A 26,426-nucleotide genomic window follows, 5' to 3' on the forward strand; every position below is an offset into this window, starting at 1 on the left:
TAGCACAAGTGAAGCCCCTTTGGGTCCATTTCCTTTACAAATAAGAAGAAACTCAGCAACAAAGAGGCAAACAGGCCAATTAAGAAAAGGGCAAAGTCTTTTTTTTTTTTTTTTAATATTTTTATTTATTTCTAGGAGAGAGAGAGAGAGACCGCGTGAGCAGGGGAGGGTCAGAGAGAGAAGGAGACACAGACTCTGAAATAGGCTCCAGGCTCTTAGCTGGCAGTCAGCACAGAGCCCGACGAGGGGCTCAAACCCACAAACCACGAGATCATGACCTAAGTGAAAGTCGGACGCTTAACCAACTAAGCCACCCAGGCGCCCCGAAAAGGGCAAAGTCTTTAATGTTTATTTATTTTTGATAAAGTGTGAGAGAGAAAGCATGAGCTTGGGAGGGGCAGAGAGAGGGAGACACAGAATCTTAAGCAGGCTCCAGGGCTCTCAGCACAGAGCCTCACATGGGGCTCAAACTCATGAACCGTGAGATTATGACCTGAGTTGAAGTCGGACACTTAACCAATTGAGCCACCCAAGCACCTCAGGGCAAAAGGCTTTAATAGACATTTCTTTAAATCACTTATACAAGTGGCCAATAAACATATAACGAGATGCTAAACATCATTAATTATTAGGGAAAAGTAGATCAAAACCACAATGGGATACCACTTCACACTAAGTAGAATGGTTATAATAAAAAACACAAAACAGAAAATAAATTTTGGCAGAGGTTTGTAGTAATTGGAATCCTCATATACTGCTGATAGAAATGTAAGATGGTGTACCAGTTCACAGATGGTGTACCAGTTCACACAAAAACTTGCATACAATTGTTCATAGCAGTGCTATTCATGACAGCCAAAAAGTGGAAACCCAAATGTCTATAGCTGGTGAATAGATTAGCAAAATGTGATTATTCATACAATAGAATATTATTCATCTATAAAAAGCAATGAAGTACCGATACAAACTATAACATGAGTCAACCTTGTAAACAGTATGCTAAATGAAAGAAGCCAGTCAAAAAAGGCCCCATATTGTATGATTCCATTTATGTGAAATATAAAGAATTGGCATATTCATAGAAACAAAAAACATGTTTGTGGTTTCCAGGGCCTGAGGGGAGGGAGGAATGGGAGTGATTGCTTCATGGATGTGAGGTTTCTATTTGGGGTAGTGAGAAAGTTCTGGAACTGGATAGACAGTGGTAACAGTTACACAACATTGTAAGTGTACTTAATGCCACTGAACTGTAACTTTAAAATGGTTAAATGGTAAATTTTATATATATATATATTTTTTACCACAATAAACAAAATACAAAGCATCTCAATTACCCACACTAAACATACAACCATATGGTTTTTAAAATTAAATCTTTTATTTTGAAGTGCTTGTAGATTCATAAACCATTGTAAAAGTATATAGAATTCCCATGTGCCTTTTATTCATTGTGCTTTTTAAAGAATCTTCAATCCTTATTTTTCCTATTTAAAACAATAAAATACAAATACTTTTCCTTGGTGGCTAATACAGCATTGTGTAATTGGGCATTCTGCAAATTGGGCTTCCTGCCATTACATTAGGTAAAAGTACAATATGTTTTACTTAGTTACTTATCAGCCCATTAGGAGAGAACAACTTTCCCAGCTATTTTATCTTTAATGGGAGACAAAAGGAAACACAAATAAGGACAGATATCAAAATTTGGATGACTAATGTACATATTCAAATGTATTTTCACAAGTGATTTATGTTGTGTGTGTGTGTGTGTGTGTGTGTGTGTAATTTCTTTTTAACTCATAGAACAAAGCATGGTCAGGGCTGAAAGAAGAAATTAGGTCACAGACCATTAAATATGAAAATATAAAAACAAATAAAGCACTTAAGGTAGGGTACATTTTCTTCAAGCTATAACTTTTCAAACATCTGACATACCATCGATCTGGGAAGAGTAGAGCATGTCAATGATATTTTATATACTTATGAAATCAATTGCCAAGGGCTGATGACCTGTTTAGTTTCTTTGTAAAGCTACTGCAGGCATACAAAACTGTATTCTATTTTCCTAAGCATATGAGAGAAATGAAAAAGAAATGGTGAAAGCACTATTCAGCCTTTCCCCTTGCTTTTCTCATGTTTTCTTCCTGATCTTCAATTACTTCTCTTCCTTTGCCTTGTTTCACCACTCTGTGTTGTCTTCTCAGTCTCCATTGGGATATAAATGCCCAACCACAAGCTAAACGTTGACCAAGTAAATAAACACTTAACTGGTTGTGGCTTCTGCCTAAGCAGGATCATGAGATCAAAACTACAAGTAGAACAGATCTCTGGAGTTATATGACCTCAGTTTTCCTAAAGCAGGAAAAGACTGGGGTGTCAGAGAGAATAAAATAGCCTTTAATGTCACTCAAACTATAAATGCATACAGTTAAATGTTTATTTGTGATTAAGTATCTTTAATCAAGTAATGGAATTGATAGTGTTATGAATAGTATCTATAGGCTTCTCATTAATTTTGAAAATGACAGTCTTCTCTAATATTTCATTGATCAAAAGTAATTTGAACTGGCCTCAAAAATATTTACCCTCTTTATTAATATTTGTATTTTAAACAATTCTGTACTTTTTACCATATTTTTACTATATCATATTTCTACCATACCATGTTTTTTAAAAATTTATGATAATTTAAATTGCTTAAAGAGAAATAGCAAATGATGATGCTCTACATCTGAAACTAATATAATGTTATATGCCAATTATACCTCAATAAATAATAATATAATAAAATGCTTAAATACTCCATGAAATCAGGTGCTACCATTTTGATCATTCAGTTTGTATCTAGCTCTAAGGTTTGTCTAAGACTCAGAAGCATCTCAGGAAAGCACCACTGAGAGACTTCAGTTACCATGAAGTTCTTCAGACCTAGCTCCATGTAGCTCTCCTTCGAACACACACTGAATAAACTCCAGTGTGCCCTTGAGGAATCTCAGAAGGCTACAGCTGGAAAAAGCCTTATTTAGTTCACCTAATCAGACAGCATCCTGAAATAATGACAACATGGAGGCCCAAGCAATTAAAATAACTTGCCTAAGACACCATGGCTAGTTTACTGATGGGACCCAGAGATGACAATTTCCTTGCTCTTCATGGAGTTCCCGGCTCTATATCTCATACTATGGAGCACATGAAGCAATGATAAGGCATCTTCACTATGCACCCCTGGGATGTACTTACAGCTCACACAAAGCAGAAAGACTAGACAACCAAGCCTTTTCAGACTTGTAGCTGTGTTTCCACTGGGTAAAACAATGTCACAGTTATAGGCTAGAATAGGGGAGGGATTGGTAAGGGAGCAGAATCAAGTGACAGACTTCCAGTTGGCAACAGGGTCAGGCCTGTTGGCCAGGAGCCATCCAAGTGTCCACAATTCTGTCTAGAGCAGCCAGGGTACTGAGCTGCCAGCTATTCTAGGAAACTAAGAAGGCTGCTGCCTCTCTGGGATGGAGTGAATTGACTGGTCCCACCCAGCCCAAGCTGAAAAGAGTTCCTACACCAATCGGAGGAAAAGGGGAGAAAGGTGGCTGGAGGAGGGCTGGGTTTCATCTTATTTATCTCTGTATCTCCAGGGTCTTGCATAAAATAGGTGCCCAAAGTATGTTTGTTTGAATGGAATAACTAATCAGAGCCAGAATTTTGTTACCAATCTATCTTAGGTAAAATATTTCTCTCTTCTGAGCTTCAGTTTCCAACTCTGTCAAGTATAAATGCTAATAAAAATGATCCTTGCATTATTATTCTGGGATTGAAATGAGATTCTGTATGTAAACGTCATTTGGGAACTCCAAAGCACTCCAAAATGTAAAGGATAAATGATCGGCAAACTGCTTCCACATGGAAACTTTTCAAATAGTCCTGGAGCCAATTTATTGACATTCTACTATTCCACAAAATGTATGCATTCAGAGTCATAAGAATACAGGCATGTCTATTATAATGTGATATAGCCATTCCTAAAACAAATCTCATGTTTTCCACAAAGTCATATGTGAAAAAAATAGAGCTTGTGATAAAAATAGATTTGGAGCAGCCTACTCAAAACCTACACAAACTTTTTAGCCAATAACAATCCAAATAAAAATACTAGCATGGTTTTAAAGGCATGTTAAATTCCTAATGAATAGGGGTACCTGGGTGGCTCAGTCAGTTAAGCATCCAGCTCTTGATCTTGGCTCAGGTAATGACCTCATGGTTTGTGATTGTGGGGTTGAGGCCTGCTGTCAGGCTCTGTGCTGACCTACACAAAGCCACTTAGGATTCTCTCCCTGTCTCTCTGCCCCTCCCTCCCTCCCTCTCTCTCAAAAATAAATAAATAAACATTAAAAACATTCCTAACAAATTAATATTATGCTAAATATAAGGGCTTCAATGGAGGAGTCAGAAAATGTTGAGGTTGTAGAGTTATGCAGACAAGGGGAACATGAACTGAATGTGGAACTGACCATTAATAAATCCTTCCAAGAAATCACACCTATGGCAAAAGTAAGCCAAGAGGGAGAAAGGAAGGAGAATGGACATTGCAACTTGCTCTGTCCAGCTCTTGGATTACTTGGCATTGGTGGCATAAACATTTATGGTGCTGGGGGAATTGTCATGTGTTAGAGCAACACCACTGCCCTATTTCTCAATTACATATGAGCTAATCAGCTTACAGCAAGATGTACCTGAATAAGATAACTTTATTCTTGTTTTAAGAGTTTCAGTAGAGCCATTTTCATTAAGAATGCGGGGGGGTGGGGGTGGAGAGCAGCCTAAACACATAAGTTTTTGAATGTAGGTTTCTGGACCCCACAGCAGACTTTCCAGTTTGGTCCATTGGACACACTTTGAAGAACACTGATCCAAACTAAAATCCCTAAGCAGTTTTGAAATGCAAAATAAAGACAGTCACTTGTAACTTTCATGCTATTGAATGCTACCAACGTTTACTGAACACAAGTCTTCAAATTCACCAGTGTATATAAATAGACTTTATCAACCAACATTTATTTATTAAGTACACACTGATATATAATTGTTTTCGTGCAGTGACTGCAACTGGAGAAACAAGACATACATACACACACACACACACACACACACACACACACACACACACACTTAGTAAGTAGGCTATCAATACAAAGGAATGTATGTCATGATACAGATGTCAAGGATTATATAGTTAGACAAGAGTTTCACCTGTCCATTAAGTCCATTAAAAAAGGGCAGAGAATGTCAAACACTGCTGCCTTAAACAAGGGAAAGAAGACTGTAGCAAATATCCTATCAGTATATGTTCTTGTCACAACCAAATGAATGAAAATTGAGCTAATATTGTAAATTTCTTATTAGTTCTTATCTGATTGATTTTTGGACTTGGCTCAAAACCCAATGTTTTAAATGTTTTTCTGTATCAGGGCTCATAAATTATCACCAAACATCCATGTGCTCCTCCATATTTAACAGATTTCCTTACACTTAAGTGGGGGCCATGCAGGCCATTTCTGGTCAATGAATGCTGAGCAGAAGTGATAATGTGTCATCTCCCACCAAGGCAGTGCTGTTTCCTCCCTATACCTCTTTCTTCTTGTTTGCTGTGATCTTAGAGGTATGTGTTCCCAATACCATGGTACAAGATTGAGTGGCACCATCCAACCCACACTGGACTGAGACATATGGAAGAAATAAAGTCAGTGCTAAGCCACTGATATTTTGGGGTCTTCAGACAGCTAACTGTTTACCCTGTTATCATAGAGCTTCTGATTACTAGATACTCTCAAATTCAATAGAATTGGAATTTATAAAATTAGACTTAGAATCTCTAAATGGTGAGAGATTTCTAATGTGCATGTAAATGTGCATGTTTCTAATGTGCATGTAAATGCTGAATGCTTTGTTAAGGCACTGAGGATTGTGTTGGTTTCTTATATTATTTTTTCTTTTTTTTAAATGATTTTATTTATTTTTGAGAGAGAGAGAGAGACAGCGTGAGCAGGGGAGGGTCAGAGAGAGAGGGAGACACAGAATCCGAAGACAGGCTCCAGGCTCTGAGCTGTCAGCACAGAACCCGATGTGGGGCTCGAACCTACAAACTGTGAGATCATGACCTGAGCCAAAGCTGGGAACTCAACTGACTGAGTCAGCCAGGTGTCCCTGGTTTCTTATATTATTATGGCAGAAAGAGAGAGAGAGAGAGAGAGAGAAGCAGTGACTTCTCTAATTCTTGAAATTCTCTAACGGTCTAGGCATTTCATTACTTTCAATTTCTGCCTGCAGAAAGGAATCACGCAAAAAACATTCTTAAAAGGCATTGTGTAAGGTGAATGTGGGAAATAGTTACAAAACACCAAGGTTAAACGTAACTGATTTAATCCCTGCAGGAAATTCCTTAGAACACAATGGCTCAGATGCTGTCAGGTAAGCCACTTCCCAGGAAATTCACAAAATATTCTTGTGCAGCAGAAGGATATCCTGTCCCGGACGTTCATGTAATGGGTGTGAGTCCAATTTCAAAATTTGTCTACCACAGAAAAACAATAAAGCCTACTGTGCATATACACATGTTAGAACTTCAAAAAGTACTAGTGAAATGATAGCTGATTACAATGTGATTTACCCACTAGCATCTCAATTGCATATACTTAGAAAACCACAGTATTTATTTTTAACTTAGCCAGTTATGATGCTAAAGGAGTAAGTGTATATACTAAGGTTATTTTTATGCAACTGTTGATTAATAACTTATGAATATATATTAATATTTTTCCCATCAATAAGTTAATTATGCCTAATTAGTAAATATACTTTGTATCATTGTATCATGCTCTAAGCCAAGGGTCAGCAAACTGTCCTAAGAGCCAAATGCCACATCATCAATTTTTGTAAATGAAGTTTTATTCAAACAGAGCCATGCCCTTTAGTTTACTATTACCTATGGCCGCTTTTGCACTACAATGGCAGAGTTAAGTAATCACTAAAGAGACTGCGTTTCCTGAAAAGCCTAACAAATTTACTATCTTGACCTCTTACAGAAAAAGAGTTGCTGACCTCTGCTATAAATAAAGCTGAAACACTTTATAATACAAATAGTACAGTTTGCATATTTACAAATATTTTATGTACTCATGTTTGTACAGCTTAATCTCCTATATTTAAATCCAAGGCAAGACGTAGGATAAGATTCTGGTAGATGAAGTAAATGCTATTCGGACTTTGCATTGCTTTTGATCGTTGGTGCATTAAAGCACAATTGCATATTTCTGCAGATTTCTATTATTAGCCTAAAATAATACCTGCCTTCTCAAACCATTTTAGTCTCTTTGAGAAAAAGATAATCTCTGTTTGGTCAGGACATAAAACATTTAAGGCTTATTTTGTATTTAATTAAAAAAGAAACTCTAACAAAGCTTGTGACTCAAACCCCCTATAGCCACAGATTGAACATTTATTGAATGTATACTATGTGAACTGAGTGCTTAAAGTTTCCATAATTTAATCGTCTCCACATTTACAGGTGGTATTATCCTCACTTTATAGATGAGGCTCACAACAGTTTAGTGATGCTCAAGGTTACAAAATCACTTAGTTTCAGAATTCAGGTTTGAATCCGTTTCTCCTGAAACCAAGTCCACAGCAATTTTAACCTCCCCCGACATTCAGCAATTCTGGAATATTAAACTCTGATTGATGTTTACAAAATGTAAGAAGGCCAAATAAGGAAAAACAAGTTTTGAAAAGATTAGCATTATGAGGTTTGAATCAGACTAATCGTTTAATGGAAAAAATTCCACAGACATGATTTGTTAGTGGGTAGCATTTAAAGTTTTAGGATGTGTTAGGTTTGAGAGAGATTTTAAACTGTTCTAAATTGAGTCCAAACTGACATAAGTTTATCGCCCCAAGTACTTCTATCTCTTTTTGCTTTTAGAGTGACGATTCTGTCCAGAGAAAGGAATCCAGTTGCTACGTGACACTACTTGAAAATATTTCTTCGAAGGAAACATCCATCTGCTGTCGTCAGTGATAATTCATATATTTAATATTATTATTTTTCCTGTGATTCAGAATAAAAGTGAAAAGATCTGGGAAGGAGTCAACATTGTTCAGAAATATGGAGTATTAGAAGAGTTTTGCTATCTCTCTAGGAGCATTACGCCTTCAAGACTCTAGGAGGCAATGTGCAAGGCAAGGTTCTGAGGACCTGCTTCTCCATTCTGCTCATGGCCATGTGGTGCTCCATTACCAGGACCCTGGTCCCTAAGGGAAGAATGACAGGGTGGGTGATGATGGGCCTATTCAACTCTCTTTCAGTTCTTAATTGCTTACTTAATTCATGGAACAGTCCATTCAATAGCTCTCCCCTCCCCTCCCATTCTCTGTCTCTCCCTATGAATGACAGTTTCTACTCTGTTTATGTGGGGTGGGAGGCAACATGAAAACTTTATGCCATGGTTCAGGAACAATTCTTTTAGATTAATAGAAATAAACACTAACTTCATGGTTTAAACCCCCACCTATAAGGGGCTGATATGTTCAACTGTCTGTAAGACATCAATAATTTTCATTTTTCCTATAAAGATATTGTCTTTACTTGAGAGCAAGGGTATCTTTTTTTTTTGTTTCTTTGGGCATATTGATTTCCTTTCAGAACTGAAAGTGTGCTCAGTGTCCATGATATTTATTGAGTCTCAAGGAGATACATTTTAGATATACCACACAAAACAGGTAAATTGTCTTCAGCATTTACTCTGGACCAAGCATTATAAAAAGCGTCAATAACCTCACTTAATTTTCAAAAAACTCTATTAAGTTAGCTCTTACTTTGCAGGTGAGGAAACCTAAGTCAGTCACCAAAGTAGTCAGTATTAGAGATATGAAACTGTGGAGTTTTTACCCTTAACCACACTGCTTAATATTGCCTCCCTTTGTAGGTTGTTCCTGCTTTTAGAAAGTTGTTGTGACTTAGTTTCCACTTAGTGATACATCAAAAAAAATTGTTTTTCAATGTTTATTCTTGAGAGACAGAGCAGGAGAAGGGCAGGGACAGAGTGCGAGCAGGCTCCATGCTCTGAGCTTGAGGTGGGGCTGGAACTCCCCAACTGTGAGACCATGATCTGAGCCAAAGTTGGACACTCAACGGACTGAGCCACCCAGGCGCCCCTATTTAGTGATATATTTAAAAGTAATCCTCCATAATTTGTCAAGGTTATAAATCCACGAGCAGTTAGTAATTTTATTTTGTAGGAGAACCTCACATTATCAGATCGCATCATTAACATAGCTACTACTGTACAGATGTCTTGCATTGAGAGATCACCTTGGAGTAATAGTCACAGATGACTGAATTGAGAAAGGTGATGACCTTGTTATTTTTGCATATAAAAATCATCTGGAAAAGATGACTGCTAAGTAGACATTTATTTACATTCAAAGCTATTGTTGAAAGCTTTATATCAGTGCTTTGCAAACACAGGAGAAGAGATCAGCCCTTCTCCACTCTTCCAAAAAATGCTCTAAAACTAGAGCCAAGACTAATCCTGGACAGGAACACACTTACCAGTGCTTCTCCCAACATCCACCCAAACAAGGAACTCTTGTACCCAAGCCAATCGTGGCCCATAGTGCTAAAGGGATGAACATAAGAGTGTAGGGTTATTGGGATACCCAGTTAAATTTGAATTTCAGATAACCAATGAATAATTTTTTAGATCAAGTATACCCCATTTACTGTTCTGCCAATCCCTAAGTTTGGCAATCTTAGAAAGGTAGCAGAGGAGCATTTGCTACATGTTTTATATTTTTAATTTTGGCTTACCTTCAAATTTAGCTTTAACTGTAGTAAAGTAAAGAACCTGTTCTTTTAAATGTTTTGTGGCCTACTCTCCTTAGTATTTGGTGCCTACCACGAAACCTGGATGTATTTGCTAACTCTTCCTCTTCCATGGTTGAATTTTGACAGCTGGGTTGTAAAACAATGTGAAGGCTAAGAACAAGTGTGTGTTGAAAGTAGGGAGGTTAAATATCACCTCTCTTTCCTGGCTTCCATTTCCTTCCAGAACCAAATATTAGCTAGGGAAAAACAAAGAGGTGTTAACGGCCTGAAGTGAACTCAAGAACACCTGAGACTATAGAGGTCAAGCATTCTCTGAGTCTCTTGTACTTCCATCATGCTTCAGGACTAATGCTGAATATTGCTGAGAATTTTCCAGGCTGAAAATTTAGAGAGATTGATTTTGGGTATTTAAGTGATTCACCGCTTTAAATCTACCATTAAAGCTTGTTCTTAAGTGTTTGCTGGTGAACCAGACATCCATTCCAGTATCAGGAGCCCAGGAGAAAACTGAAGTCAACATTTAGGATTAAAAAAAATGTAGTTAAAGGGAAAAAATGTGTCAATTATACAACTAACTTATATGATTAGGTGATTTTGTTTTCCAAGCAGACATGAAGGCTGAAAAAGATGTTAAGATTTTCCTATCAAACTGGCATCTTTGCTCTGATGAGGAACATAAGAGTTAAAAAAATTATCTGACCAGACTGAGTGAACTGTTGATGGAGCCTCAAGCCCCAGAGTCAGACTGACATGGGTTCTAGGCTCAGCACCAGCAAGGGGGCTGCTTCTTCCCGCAAGTGGCTGGGCTAGGATCTGAACAATCCCAGTCTGGCTGCAGGGCCTGTATCCCTACCATCAGTATAGCAGCTGCCTTGGTAAGGGATTTACTAAATGTTTGCTCTCTTACTTCCACTTTCTGTAATGGTTAGTGGATATTTTGCTGTTGTTGTTTTGGCTCTCGACACACTCTTCCTACCTGAGAAAAGGGACAGAATTCCAGAGTACATAGAAGATGGGGATGGAAATACAAAATAGCCCTTTGTCCTGCCTTCTGGTCCACAGATTGTGGATATGTGATCTGTGGACAACCCATATGTTGTTCCTGTCAGCTAGAGATGATTCTCTGAAGCTCTGGTTGAGTTTTAAGTCCAGCGGATTTGTGGTGGCTGTCTGGGGGTGGCAATTTCATCAGCTGCATTGTCCTACACAGATAATTTCTGTAGCAGGGTTTGACAGTGGCTTCCTCTCTTTCTTCCTGAGTCTCCTCATCTTCCAATTATTTACATTATCATAACTGCTTTCTGTTGTTTGCAACTGACTTAGAAATTGTAAGAGAACTGTGGTTTGTTTATAACTTATGCATGGCTGAAATCCCCCGATAAAGAAAGCTGAGCAGTTGAAGAATGATATTCAAATAATAAATATATGCCATAGGACTTAAGGTACTTAAATGGAGGAAAGACAACACATTGTTTAACCTAAGAATTAGCATTAATTTAATGTGACTGGAAGTACTAATAATGTGTCATGGCTGCTAGAAAACTAGCCTGAGCATCATGGGACTGCATAGCTGCTATGGTTCCTGCAGACAGAGATGGAACTGCCTAGGTGGGCAGTGACAACCCTCTAGCATCCTGCAGACAGAGACAGGACTGCCTACCTGGGAGGCTAGCATTCTGTGTGTGTGTGTGTAGTGGGAGCCTTGAGGAGATGCTATTCCCGACGTGAACTTCAAAACTGAAATGGGCTCTTCTCTGTTCCTCTTCTTTATTGGCTTCTAACAGTTACAAAAGTGAGGTTTTTTCCCTTCATTGTCTGTGCACTGATGTGGGACATGCATATGTATCTAAATACGATGAAATGAAAGTCTTGTGAAGGCTGAGCATGATCTGGCTAGCCTATCTCTTTTTGAGGATAACTCTGCAGGGAATGGATCCATTTTGTTCTGGTTTTAACACCGTCTTTCACAGATGGTAGGAATTTATGATAGGAAAGGACATGAGGCATTTCTTTTGCATTATACCTTCACAGCTGATCTGGTGTCCAGGTGGTACATATGGTAAAAAGATGCAGTAGGAGGGAGAAATTAAACTAAGTTAAATACAGCTCTTAATAATTTTGATATTTTTATTGAATCATATCATTTATGTCTTGCAACTCTATAAGGAATGTTTTATCATTTTTCCCATTTTATAAGTTGAAGCTCATAAATCTAAATTTGAGGATCATAAAGATAACATGACTTGCTCAAGGTCACAGAGCTCTTCTGTGATAAAGATTTTCTAGTTCAGGGCCAACGTTCTTACAACTGCTGCCTGCCAACTGAGTGAAAGAAGACATTCAGGAGGTGGCCCATACTCAAATATTGTTTTCCCAAGTGATTCTAGCCAACTGTGATATTCCTGTTATCAATAATTTTAGCTTTTAGTTTCTGTACAATATATGAATTTGTAGTCTTGGTTCTGCCTTACATAATTCTTGAATCCCAAGATTTGTAAGTTCTCTCCTTCAAGAACTAGGAAGCAGTTCCTCTACTTTTTTGTACCTCCCCCTACTGTACCTAACAAAATATGCACATGTAAAAAAGCATCAATAAATATTCACAAATTGGTCAACATTAGTCCTAATTGTGGATTAGTCCTTATAACAAGTCAATACATAAAGGTATAAACCCCACAATGAGGCACTAAATCCAAAGAAATCTCCTTATCAACTTTTTGAAGTTGCCTTTTCAGTAGTGGAGATAATTGATCTACAATTTCACTTTTTTTTTTTTCCTATGCCCCATCTCTTTCTTCTAAGCCAGATAGCTGATTGGTATAGTGGCCACAGGGCATATTAAAGACAATTGGCTTACTTGGTGAATGACATGCCACGGTTTAACCTGGCTGCAGATAAGAAACATCTGGGGAGGGGCACCTGGGTAGCTCAGTCAGTTAAGCATCCAACTTCAGCTCAGGTCATGATCTCACAGTTCGTGGGTTCAAGCCTCGCATCAGCATAGAGCCTGGAACCTGCTTCCGAATCTGTGTCTCCCTCTCTCTCCCCTCTCCCTCTCATGCTCTGTTTCTCTCTGTCTCAATAATAAATTAACATAAAAAATTTTAAAAAAAAGAAACACCTGGGGACATTTTTTAAATATACACATGCCTGGGATCCTTTCCCAAGTATTCAGACTTAATTGTCTTGGAGTGGGACCCAGTCATCAGTGTGATTTTAAAACTCCCTCAACACAGTTGATTTTAATGTGTAGCCTATTTTGAGAACCACTGGCCAAACAGAAAGAACATTCCAGAAGAAATAAAGACCTGCGTTTTCTCATTGTCCAGTTCTTTGGGACAGCAAGCAGTTGATAGGGAAAGGAAAATAACAAGGAGGAAAGTGGCAGGACTCTGCAGCCTGGCATGCCATTGGTATGTTACAAATGATTCAAAAATATTTGTAAACTTCAAAAATTTTGTGCACCTATTGAAAAAATGTTTTAAACAACTGTTTCTCCCTGATGCTCAATTGTAAAGGCCCCAACAACTTTGAAAATATGGGACTATTTGGCAAAGCATTCCAAATAAATGACCCTCAGCTCTGGAATTTGCTCCTAGCAGGCAGCTCTCTTTAGCAGTCAGCCAGACCCAAAATTTGGCAGCTTTTGGAATATGGTGCAAAATAGACTCTTTTTAAACCTGAGAATCACTGATTTATTTTGCTGGAAAGATACAACTTTTAAAAATAACAAGCGATTATTGCTACTGTACCAAGTAGAATCAGAGATCTGCAAGAGTTGACTATGAAGTCAAGGGCCACCTGTCTTTTCTCATTCTTTTGATGAAAAAACAGAGGCTCAAAAGAATGAAATTATTTCCTCAAGTCACACAACCTAATGGTAGGGCCTGGGCACACCCTGATCTCCTGACTCACAGGCTAGTTCTCATGTTTGCCCTCCCATAGCCACAGAATCCTCTGAGATGACTTCTTCTCCTGTGATTCATTTTGGTTATTCACAAATGAATGTGTTTGCAAATGCTTATAAATGATCTTTGGTAACTGTAGCAAATAGTATGCAAATTACGTTGTAATTTTTAGTATGCAGCCTCCTTTCCATAGTCTCAACTATAAAATCTGGTTGTACTGAACTCATGATTCTGACAATTAAAGTTTCTAATTCACCTATGATATATATGAACCCATGGATCAAATGCAAATCTAAGAGCTTTAAATCCACAACAAACCATTACCAAAAGGTCTTGCCTTTCTCTGTATTTCCAATCTACTCACCTCATTCCCCACTATTTTGCTGTGACTTAGGGCAAGTATAGGAGTCAGGGATAATGGTGAAATGATTTCCGGAAAGATAAGAAACATTCTAACACTTATGAAGCTCTGTTAAATTTTAGACAAGGAGTTAGGCCCAGAGCGAGAAATTTACTATCCAAGTATCAGTGATAACAGACTAATTTAAAAAAATATATATGACTACATTTAATGAGGTAGATAATTTGCCTCTCAGCTCTTCCAACTTCCTCACGTTCCACATGTTATTCTATTTCCTTTAACTCAGCTGAGAATACCATTAAGACACAATGGATCAGAGAATTGTTCCCAGAGTCATTCCTTCACATATATTGTTTTCTCTCATCTGCAGAAAATTTCCTTTCCTTCCACCACACCCCATTCATGTTGGCCATTTAGTGAAATGCACTACTGAAGAGAGAAGTTGTTACTATTTATTAAGAGAGTTTCCTGGATTTTAAACTGAAGATAACACACTGAATAAAGAGAGGGAAAGACTCTAGCAGGTCTTCCTACTGTCCAGCCTCTGGGGCCTGCCTTCAAGGCCAAGAGAGCTCTTTGTCACTTCGTCCTTGACATGTCCTCTGACACTGGGTTCTTGACAGCTGGCCCAGCAGTCTACTTTCTTTTCCCTGAGGTAGCTGCCATCACCCTCTCTCTCCAAGACATCCTCTTTTCCAAGAATGGCTGTGGAGTAGGACATAATGTCCCACGCTCCCCCTCTCACCATCCTTTTCTTTGCTGTTCTGAAAAAAAAAACCCTCACTTTTCTGGATTAACTGATTTGTTGTTACTCGTGACAGAGAATCTCAAAGTTGTTTCAGTCACGGTCCCTAATCCGAATTTCTCATACTACTTGAGCATTTTTCACTCATTTTTGAGGGTAGAAGATGATGTAATCTCCTTTCCTCATGATGTTTCTTCTTTTTAGGCTTGTTGACTCTTTACTATAAATATTTAACTTCTAGAGAGGTTAGGGATTACAAGAACCACTACACTGAAGAAGAAAAAGGTACCAAATAAATTTGAGAGGCTTTCAAAGAGAAATGTTTCCAGTTTCCTTTGCCTCATCCCTCAAGAAAATAATGGAAGATCAATGTGGGCTTCTGGAATTGACCAGTTTCAGCTCTGATAGCAGCTCCGCAGTGAAGTCAGGCTGAGTTAAGAGCACCCTCTGTGCACCTACATTCCTCCACATTTATTCCTGTACCTATTGCGGGGCTATGATAGCTTGTTTACTGACTGGCTTTTCCTTACAGGTACTGTGATTTTTCTTTACTCACCTTATATTGCTGGGGGCTAGCAGAGTGCCTGGCACATAGTAAGTACTTAGTAAATGGTTGTCAGAAGAATGAAATGCTTCTCAGAAGAAGAAAGGCAGAAGGCAGAGTCTTTCTCTTGCAGAAGATTCTCCAAGAAGTGAACAACTGAACTTCAAAGCTATGTTTGGGTCTGAGTGATACTCCTGAGAGAGAAATTGCCTTGCCCCAAGATGAAGAACTATTGGATAAATAAGAAGGGTTTAAAGTATTCTAAGATCCTACCTTGTCCCTTGTTTCTCAACCCCAACCACCTAGAAATATGCACTGGTGACAATAAAAGTGGGTAAGAAATTGGAACAGGAGATGGATCAAACAGGAATGTGGAGCCTGTGAAAAACTCCTGTTCATGCGACTTTGAACAAGTTAACAACCTTCTCTGGGCCTCAGTTTATATCTATATAATGAAGTGAGTAGGTCGGGTGGTATATGAGGTTCCTTACAGCATTAACCTTTATGATTCTAAATGACTTAGAGGCATGTCCTGCAATGTGTTGGTTTTTTTTTGTTTTGTTTTGTTTTTTTAACTTGGAGCGGGGAGGGCAGGCTGTGGGAAAGAGAGAAAATCTTAAGCTGAACACACAGTCCAACTTGGGTCTTGACCCCACAGACCTGGGATCATGACCTGAACTGAAATCAAGAGTCAGATGATCAACTGACTGAGCCACCCAGTCTCCCCCACCCTTTTTTGCAATGTATTTTCAATCTTCCTCTCCTCCACATCAAATCTCATCTCCCCCAAAAGTGACTCATACCACTGTCAACAGTACACTTGGATAAAAAAAAACAAAAAACAAATTATGGTCACAGGATCAATGAGGTGAAACACAAGATTAAAATATGTTTTATATTCACAGAGCAATTTTTTACAACAGTGTCAAACAAAAAGTTCTAGTCAATGTTTACACTAGGACTTGATGAAAAATTCCAGACATAAAACTTCTGGAACTTAGACTTGAACTCAGAGGACCTCCCATCTCTGATAAATTTTACAACTAAAATCTGTTGGATTTGTTTTTCCTTAATGAGAATTCATCTTTAAAGTCTGGTTATCTGGAACTGTCATTCTAGGTATAACAGATATCTCTTTACGTACCATGGTTTTTTAATAATTTTGGAGGAAGATACTTGTGGAAGACATTATATTTCCTTGATTTCTTGAACAGGGTACACTGAGTGTAATTCAGTGTTTTCCTCCATATGAACATCAGTTGCTATAACACAGTAATGTCCTCAGGCCCCAGTGAGATCTTCTAAGCCTTAGGCCTTTTTCTTTTGATGCTGTTTCAGGAGCCACCTGAGCTGCTACCTCCCTGTCAGCTTGGCCTCCTGTCATCATCTCTCCCTGATACTTAATTTGTTGACTGAAGGAAAGGAAAAAATTCCCAATTAATTTTTGGACACCCAAGAGTAGCATAGTTCCTGATACTTAAGATGCTTAGTAAACATGCAAATGTTGAAATAATGCATGAATTAATGATGGTAGGTTTAAAAATGTAAAAGGAAGCTTGCTGAAACTAGGTGTGAAATAATAATAGATGCTAAGTAAAGCCTTGAGGGGCTTGGTTTAATACATAGACTTGCAACAGTTTCTACATTTTCTAATTCTCACATTCTAGATAGAGTGCCATAGGACTGAGTTCCTGAGACTTATGAAGAGACGAAAAATAATAGTGTTCGGTAAATAAAAAACATATAAACTTTGGCCAATAAAATTCAGTGTTATAATTTTTCTATTTCTAGACATATCACCAAATAGACCTATTTTTGGACTTACTCCAAATAGAAAATGAACTGAGGAATGAATTGGCATTCTTGCATTTTTTTAAAGGGTATTTCTTGACCAGGAACCTCCTCACATCCACTAGCTATGTGATTTTGGACAAATGACTTAATTTCTTTTGATTCAGTTTATCTGAAAATAATGACAACACCTTTCTCACAGGACTCTTCAAATAATTCAATAATTCATTCTAAAGTACTTTACCATAGACCTGGCCCTTAATAAGCATGTAATATGTTGTCCATTCCTGCATTTGGGACAGTGGAGCCAACCCTGCGCAGGGCCAGGCAATGTGACTGCAAAGACATTTTTCTGTTCTGTTTGTGGCCTCGTGGATACTGCTCTATCTTAGGCTTGGGTGTCCTACACCTAATGTGGCACCTTAAACTGAAATAAGCTCTAAGTCCTTTAATCTCCTACAATATAGAAAACAGGCACATTTCCATTACATGGCATTCTGTTACACTAGGATTTTAAAGTGGGCAATGTTAAAGGCTGAAGAAAGGGAAGTGAAGACAGTACTCCAAGTGCCCACAATTTATCGTAAATGTCACAATCTTCAGTAACTGGCACATCTCCTATATTGATACTACTTATTACAGAACTGAAATATTCACTATCAGAAGCAAAAATGATAGCCTCAAATTTGTTTGCAGATTACAGTTTTGCACACAAAAGTGGATTTTCCTCAAGCAAATGTAGGAGTTTCACCTCAATTTAAGTGAACAAATTCACAATATCTGTTTCTTTCCCAGTGTTATTTATCACGTTTCTTAAAATAAGGAAATTAAATACTGCAATATAAATGGATTATCTTATAAATTATTATACTCTGAAATCTATAAAGCACATTCTAAAATATGGATAAGAATACAGATGGTGATACTATATATCAAACACCTCCTAAAAGGGAAGAATTCTTGCTATATACAGAAAAACAACAACTGATATTTTATCATCTCTACTTCAGTTTAAGAAGTATCTTTTGTCAGTGCTTTCTATAATCTTCCTCATCTAACTAGCTCCTTATTGAAACTGGCCAATTTATTTTTCATTTTTAGAGATTACCTGCTACCTGAAGGTTATGTTAAGTAACTCCTCATATTGTTCTTGCTAAACTCCAAGACATTATTTCCCAATGTCTTAACTAGCTGCTCTATTGACTTTTGAATCTTTTTTTTTTTATTTTTTTTTTTAATGTTTTATTATTTCTAGGGGGGAGAGAGAGAGAGAGAGACAGCGCGAGCAGGGGAGGGTCAGAGAGAGAGGGAGTCACAGACTTTGAAACAGGCTCCAGGCTCTGAGCTGGCAGTCAGCACAGAGCCCGACGCGGGGCTCGAACCCACGAACCGAGAGATCATGACCTAAGCGAAAGTCGGACGCTTAACCGACTAAGCCACCCAGGCGCCCCTTTCAGTAACACTTTTGCACTAAACTTCTAAAGTGCCAGGTGATCAGCAGTACACATAATGTATGAAGAAAATCTCGAGAAGCACTTGTCTAAAATACCAAATCTCCCAGAATACATACACTGAAGCTCTGCACAAGCTTAAATATACTGACATCAATATGAAGACAACTGTTTTATTTAGGGTTCTGAAAACTTTATCTGAAATTGTGATTCAGATTTTAGTTGCTCTTCAAGTCCTCACTTTTTGCTCCTTACGACTTATAAACTCATTTTACTAAAAATATTTGTCAAGAAAATTATGCGCTGACCAAAATCAATTTTTAAAATAAATTATTGCAGAATTTATGCCACAGTTCTGTCACTTGTGGTTTTGCAGGGAGTAAAAGAGGAAGCATAGTGATGGAAATCAAAGATGTCACATTAGGACAGGGAGCCCAAGGGCTAAGGGTTCAATAGCAGTAACACTGCTACAAACCTGGCCTGAATGAGACAGAACTTGTTAATTATTTCTGTGCTATGGAAATCTTGAAAAAAGTCTCTTAATAAATTTAACATATTCTTTTTTTTTAACTGGAACTTTCATATACTAAATCTGTAAATAAAATGTACATTAAGACCCATTTAAAAACCATATACAAAGGTAATTTGGCTTTTGCCCCCAAATTTAGAATTTTATCTTAAGAACTTTTAAAACTCAACTTCTATGAAATCAACACTTTGGCTCTTCTGTGTATATCTCTAGAATACTACAGAGCTCAATAGGAGAATAAATAATTATTTGACCATATTATTGAAATATAGAAACACCTCTGCTTTGAATCCTTTTAATAGATAATGGAGTCAAGGAGCATTTATTTAAAGAGATTAAATGTCTATTTGCGTATGCTTTTGTCCCTGGCCTTTTTTCCTAGCTTTACTAATTCTTGCTAGCTCATTTTTTTTTTCTCTCTCTGATTTCAGGTTTACTTATATGCTGGCAAATACTGTAACATTAACCTCAGCCAACTGCTTTTTCATGAACTTCAGACCTGTGAGCACAATTAACTAAGGTACCTTATTTTTTTTTAAAGATTTTTTTTTAACATTTATTTATTATTGAGAGATAGAGAGAGACGGCATGGGAGAGGCAGAGAGAAGGGAAGACAGAATCTGAAGCAGGCTCCAGGCTCTGAGCTGTCAGCACAGAGCCCAACATGGGGCTCAAACCCACAAACTGCAAGATCATGGCCTGAGCCAAAGTCGGACACTCAACCGACTGAGCCACCCAGGCACCCCACTAAGGGACCTTCTTAATTAAGGGACTGAATGAATTCATTCAGTCCTTCATTTACTCCCCAAGTTTTTGAGCCTCTGTTGTGTGTTAGTGTTCTTGGCATTAAACATATGGCAATGAACCTAACAGACAATAGTCTCTGTCTTCAAAGAGCTTACGTGATAGATGATAAGGAAACAACTAAATGAAATAAGCATTATAGAGAAAAGTAAGAAAAAGAGGGCTTGGAAGGAAATCTTGGAAAAGTTACCCATTTTTTTTTTTTTTTTAAGACTAGCTTGGAAGACCTCACTGAGATGACATTTTAACAAAAACCTGAAGGGAGTGAGGATGTGAGCATCCAGAAGAGCATTTTAGATGTCCTGCAGGCATCTTCAAACATTCAAAACTGAACTTATTGTCTTTCCTTGTAAGTTAGCTTCTCTTCCTAAATTTCCTGTTTTTTTTTTTAATTTAGCCATTATGTTACATTAAAAAAAAGTCTGACTTACCCTAGTCTGCTCTTTAACTCTGAACAACCAGAGCCTATGTCCTTTTGATCCTATCTCCTCATATTGCCTATTGACCTCTTTTCATTCCTATTTCATGGATTATTGTTACTGCCCTTGTTCACGCCAACAGTGTTTTTCCTGGAGATTTTCCTGCTATGCATTTTCTTAACCAGTCTTCTTGCCTCCTCAAATTCATCCTTGATACTGCTGAATAGTTACATTTGTGAAGTGCAAAGTTTATCATGCCATTCTCCTGCTTAAACTCTTCAGTGGTTTCTCATTATTGTCAAACCCACTCTTTATTGTGGCATGGAGGGTCTGATGTGATTAGCACACTTACCCTGCCCTTCTCCTATTTTGGATAACCTCTCCAGGTTTCTTTTCTCCACTTTAGGTAAATTTACTGGCTCTAGCTCTATAAAGTTCATCCTAAAAGTGACCCCTTCCAACACTGTGCCTTCTTACAGTTTCTATGTTACTTTTGTAACAGTGATTTGTGTACATAGTTGTCTTTCCTAAACCCAGCTCAGTGCTTGGATCAAAGCAGGCACGAAAAACCAAATGGATAAAATTAAATGTACCATCCTGAATAACTGATGTAATATAAATATAACGTAAAAGCGTTTCTTTTTCCTCAAACCCTCAGCATCACCTTAGAAGGCCCTATTCAACATGCAGTTTAACATATTCTGATACTGAACACAAACATACAATCTTATTTGCTTGGAAAACCATCTGATTTAAAAGCTTAATACTTCTTTCCCAACTAACAGCTTTACTTTGGGGAATTCAGATATATTCCATTCATCTGTATACTTTTATTTTTAGGAAGAAAATCTGTTCCAGAATATATGAATTGCAGAAATTATGAGTCACTTCTGCTAAAGATAATTTGAGGTTAAGAAAACTGGTCACAGGGATTAATAAAGGAAAATAAAATTAATGACAGAAAATAGGTAGAGATAAAGGAAAATTAGCTTCACAAACCAATCTAATGGCATTGGGGGGGGGGAAGATCCAATTTGCATATAAGAGGGTAATAAAAATGAAATCCAGAATCAATAATCCAGACATAAAATTAGCAAAATTCTTAACATATGTGGGGGACCAGGAAGAGAATAAATTTGATATGTATCATATCTAGAATAAAATGAAACAATTTGCAAATTTCTCATTTATTTTGACCAGGGTAGCAAATCTTTGCTTCTAAGTACCTGATGGTAAAAGGAAATTTACAGTAGAAAATTTCACTGAGAGGTATGTTTTCATTTGTAACCAGTCATTCCTTGCTAATGAATAGCAGTTGGAATTAAACTACTATAAATTTCCAAAGACTTATTGTTCATTTTGCTTTTTACAGATTAGTAAAAAATAAAATTAAGTTTTTAAATTCTATATGCTATCACTATTTTGGTAGTGACAAATATGAAGATTTATGTTCTTGATAATGGTATAAAATGTAACTTTAAAAATAGATGTTTTGAAGGTATTTTAAATACTTTATAGACAAAAAAATGCTTTTATTTCAAAAAGTTTTATTCATAGTTAAAATGAATATTGGCCAATTAACTCTTGAAAGACCTTGAAACTCAAATGTTTTTATCTATAGCTGGCAACCCCAGCCACAGAGGTTTATTAGCAGAGGGAGAATAAACTATTGCCTATGCTTATCAGATTGTATTATACACAGTAATCAACTAGAGATGTTAAAATACAGATTGAAACTCAGAAGGTCCAGACTAGGTCCTGGATTCTAGTTTCCTACAAGCTCTCAGGGTCCTGGGTCTAGTCTGCTGGTGGTCCACAGACCAATAGCAAGACATGAGTCAGTGGTTCTCAGCCTTGATACCCAAAGGAATCACCTGGGAGATTAAAACAAAACAAACAAAACAAAACAAAACAGCATTTCCAGGGGTGAAGGGTTATTTAGTTTGGGATCCAGTCTGGGTATTGAGTTTCAAAAGCTCTCAAGATCAGGATAACAAGCAGCTAAATTTGAGAACTTATGACCTAAAATTTATTGGTCAGATTTATGGGTAGGTTTTATTTCTTCTGATTTCTATTACTGTAGATAACAGAGCTAGAAATAACCTGTACTGCACAAATTATAAGAGTAATATAGCCCCAAAATCTCCAAATTCTTACTGAGAATATGAGTCATTATCAATCAGGTTCTAACATTGAGTCTTAGCAGTTTCATTCCTATATTACCAAATGATTTAATAACATGTTTTTCATGTATTTTAAAGTTAAGTATCCATGGATATAATGACAATCCAAATGATTTTTTGATTAGGAGGTAGATATGTAACAATGTAATTTTAAAGTATATGGAGGTGTTTATTCCTAATTACAAATAACAACAATAAAAGCTCACTTAGTCAGAAATTTATGAAAAATAACCCCCAACCTGGGATTTATCCCAGGAGAAAGGCCCAGACACAAAAAGGACATGCAAAAATTTACTTAGTATCTGTACTTGAAGTAGATGCCCAGGAATTGCAAACTGAATTATCACTTTTTTTTTAATAGTGACTTTCCTAATTGTTTTGCTAAGCTAAGGTCTGTAAAAGGTCAGGATGCAATTTCACTCCAAGGTTCCCTCCCAAATTCTTAAAACTGCATATCAAAAATATTTAATGAAAATAATATTTTAAAGTCAGGTTTTTTGCAGAAATTCCCACATTACAGTAAAAAGTAGTGGACTGTAAGTCAACTACTACATACTACTAACAATGTGACTTAATCAAACTTTCTGAACGGATCTTTTCACTCCAACTTAAGGGCTAGATAAAGTCCAGTAAGAATGTGTAAGCACAGACTAATGCCACATAGTAATATAAGATAGCACTATGTATATTTATGATAAGCAAAATAAACATATAGTGTGGTAGTGCAAAAAAATGGGGTCTAGTCTAGGGACTACTTTCAGCTTTGGTGCTAATTAGGCCATAACAAGCTAATCACATACTTTAATTTCATTTTAAAAATAAAAATACTTCAAGTAGCTTATCTTGACAATCCCTAGCAGGTCAAAGCTCTATGATCCAAAAATAACTAAGTGGTCCTCCAAGGCTAATATTAATTGTAAAAAACAAACAATCAAAACCTCACCAAGAGTTTTCTTGAACATGACTGGCTTAACAAGTTTCTTAAGAAAAATATAATTTTAAATTTGTTTTTTAGAACAGTCTACAATTATTTGGCCATCATTTAAAATAGCAAATTTAAAATTTTAAAGTGTTGAAAAGGATCATTAAACACAGTGCAATAACACTATGCAGAATTAAAACAAGCAGTATAAACTGCTGATAAAGAAATGCCAAACAGCTTTTCCTAAGGAAGAAAGGAAAAACATTTGGGATTTTATGATCTATCCCAAAGAATATATAGGTATTCTTATTAAATACACAAAATGTTTTTGAGGACTGCAAATAACTCAAAGTTTCTGTATAAATTATCCTATTTAATAAAGATGGTAGTACGTGGAGGTTATTTCCTTTTAATTTATTGTTTAGTTTGAATTCATGTCCTGCCAATCACACAATACCTAGTGTGACTAAATACATGAGAAATTCCTGTAAGAATCACAAAGTGCCTTGCAGCTTTCTGTCAGGATGCTAAGGAAACATAACACTGGAGACACAGGTTGTCTCAATTAGAAGTTTCAATCATTAATCTTCCTCAGAACTGGAATCATCCTCTTGGTCAGAGAGTTCAGGGACAGGGAAGCGGAGAATGGCAGCTACTCCAGTCAACTGACTGAGCTGTTCCCCAGATACATGAAGACTAGAGAATATCCTAACAGTGCCTGCGTTCTCTTTCACACTGTCCACCAGCTTCACATATCGGCTCCGTGTGGCTACATCCTGGTGCCTGAAAAGCTCATCGCTGATGAGCAATGTGTCAATTGCCATAGCCTCATTGGCCTTCTCCACCTGCTTGAGTCCATAAAAAGCTCGGTCAGGTTCATGTTGTAACATTTTATAGAAGTCATCCAAGGCTTTTACTTCCCCAGCGGCTTTAGTGTCTGAAAGGCGGCTAGCTACAGAAGGGTCACAAAGGGCCTCTTTCAGGGAGTACTTGTGTCCAGAGGAGGCATGTACCTAGAATCACAATTATGAAAGTTAGGCAAAAGAACTTCTTAGAGTACCCATTAATCAGCCTGCAATGGCCTAAAGCCAGAAGCACTAATAAAGCTTTATAAGTTTGAGGACTTGAAGCAAAGTTCACTATGTAAAAAAACCCATTTAACAGCTTTTTCATTTCATTATCTCCCTTACACTCACAGTCCAGAAAACACTTTCTCCTCTTGTACTTTTCCTAGTTCTAAAACCTAAGAGTTAGTTGATACAAACCCCTCTGCCCTTTCTTAATTATCCTTGGATAAGACTGTTTTACCTGAAGGAATTTGGACCGGTTTTCCAGGAGCACTTTGTTGTCGGTCTTCACTGCTTGTTGAAACATGTAGTCACAGAACTGCTCCCTCACGAATCCGGGGCTGGCCACCAGGATGCACTTCACAACGTCAAAGTTTATGTGGCGCTGGATAGCCTGGACCACCTGTTCGTAGAACCGCTCCAAGGCCCGGTCATGCTGGGAACAGTTGCCTTTCCGTTTCCTAGGGATGTTCACCTCCACCTTGGCCCGAGTCAGGGTCATACTGGGAGTGACTAAGCAGATATGGGCGAGGCCTTCCTGCATGACCACAGCCGCCACATCTGCGCTCCAGGCTGGGTCACAGGCCTGCTCGATGCGCTCCAGAACCACACTGTCCCACTGTTTCTTGGCCAGCGTGAACTGGCGGTTAGGCTCCAGCTCGATGGTGTGGTAAGCTCCCATCTTGACATACTCATTCTCTTGGATGTTGGTCCCCTTAACCCGCAGCTGGCAGGCTTGAGAGTCAAAATCGATGGCCTCCACGCAGAGAGTGAGAGTAGTGCGGACCCGGTTGCTTCCTACGCTGCCCGTGGAGGACTCAGTCTGTACCTTGCGGATGGTGGAGGCGCGCAAGCTGTCGCCCACCTGCACTAGATTGTAGGTGTGCCACATGTCCTCAGGTTCTTCGGGGACCAGGGTCACCTGGCCCGCATTGTCTTTCTCAATGTCCTTTCTCACGAGCTTCATGACTTTGGCGGGGATGCACAGGCAGCACAAGAGGAAACGAGGGGGTACCCGGTGGGAAAAGGGCAGAGGGGGAAAGGGAGTCTAGGCCGGGAAGGGGGCGGGGTCTGGTTCCTACAGGCACTGGCGTGACGGGAAGGAAATACTCTAGCTCCGACTCAAGCGGCAGAGGGGAACACTTACTCTGACCCTTCTTTTCTTAGTTTCCGGGCGCACGGCGCCACACCGGCGCAGGAAACACCGCAGCAAACACAGTCTTCTCCAACGTTCCAGGCGCCAGCACAGACCCAGAGGCTGATGCAATGAAGGCGCATGCGCAGCCCGCGTCCCGCCTGCCGGCGCACGTTTTACGTCCCCAAAGAGGAGGCGGGGGTGGGGGTGGAGTCACAGTTCGCGCGGGCGCAGGCGCACGAAGCGCGAGGTTTCTGACGAATAAACCGACGGAGGAAAGTGCTCGGAAGCTTTGGTGGTAGGTCATTTAGTGCTGAACTTGGATTTCCTAAGTTTTCTTTTCCACACCTGTTTGTGCAGAATCTGAGGAATATGCAGTGCAAATTATTTTTTCAGCTGCGTGCAGGTGCCACTGTACACCTCTAACCCGGGTGAATGCAGTGTTAAAACTTAACTAAAAGTAAAAGGAATTCTCAAAAGTGCAGACTTGGCCCCACAGTTCTAAAATGTACTCCGCTTTGCACCTGCCTTATCCGCACTCAAGCGCTGCACGCCTGCTGGAGCTGGTATTTCCAGACACGGTTTCTAAGAACGACTGGTCACGGTCGGTCTGGGCTCAGAGCAACGTGCCCAACTGTTTTCTGCGCTTAGTTACCGTGTCTGCACGATCTGACTAACCCAGATGTTAAA

At 38.4% G+C, this 26,426-nt stretch overlaps 2 protein-coding genes across 2 annotated transcripts in view; both read right to left on the bottom strand.

Annotated features, from left to right (window-relative positions):
- The window catches only part of ITGA1 (integrin subunit alpha 1), a 161,037-nt gene that overhangs the window by 122,198 nt on the left and 12,413 nt on the right, over positions 1-26,426 (bottom strand). The gene's annotated exons all lie outside the window — the stretch shown is intronic.
- PELO (pelota mRNA surveillance and ribosome rescue factor) lies at positions 22,036-25,876 on the bottom strand. Its single transcript, XM_039256207.1, has 2 exons — positions 24,843-25,876; positions 22,036-24,547 (listed from the first exon to the last, which is right to left on the bottom strand). The coding sequence occupies exons 1-2, from the start codon at positions 25,566-25,568 to the stop codon at positions 24,116-24,118; spliced, it is 1,158 nt and encodes a 385-aa protein (XP_039112138.1). The 5' UTR covers positions 25,569-25,876; the 3' UTR covers positions 22,036-24,115.

The sequence above is a fragment of the Hyaena hyaena genome, unplaced genomic scaffold (genome assembly GCF_003009895.1).
Source record: "Hyaena hyaena isolate Hyena2069 unplaced genomic scaffold, ASM300989v1 scaffold_564, whole genome shotgun sequence".
NCBI classification, from domain to species: Eukaryota; Metazoa; Chordata; class Mammalia; order Carnivora; family Hyaenidae; genus Hyaena; species Hyaena hyaena.

What these genes read in the sequence shown, in the direction of transcription:
- PELO (XM_039256207.1), bottom strand. Translation starts at nt 25,568, where the DNA reads ATGAAGCTCGTGAGAAAGGACATTGAGAAAGACAATGCGGGCCAGGTG. An exon ending in ACCGGTCCAAATTCCTTCAG is followed by an intron (nt 24,548 to 24,842) that starts GTAAAACAGTCT and finishes TTGTGATTCTAG; the next exon opens with GTACATGCCTCCTCTGGACA.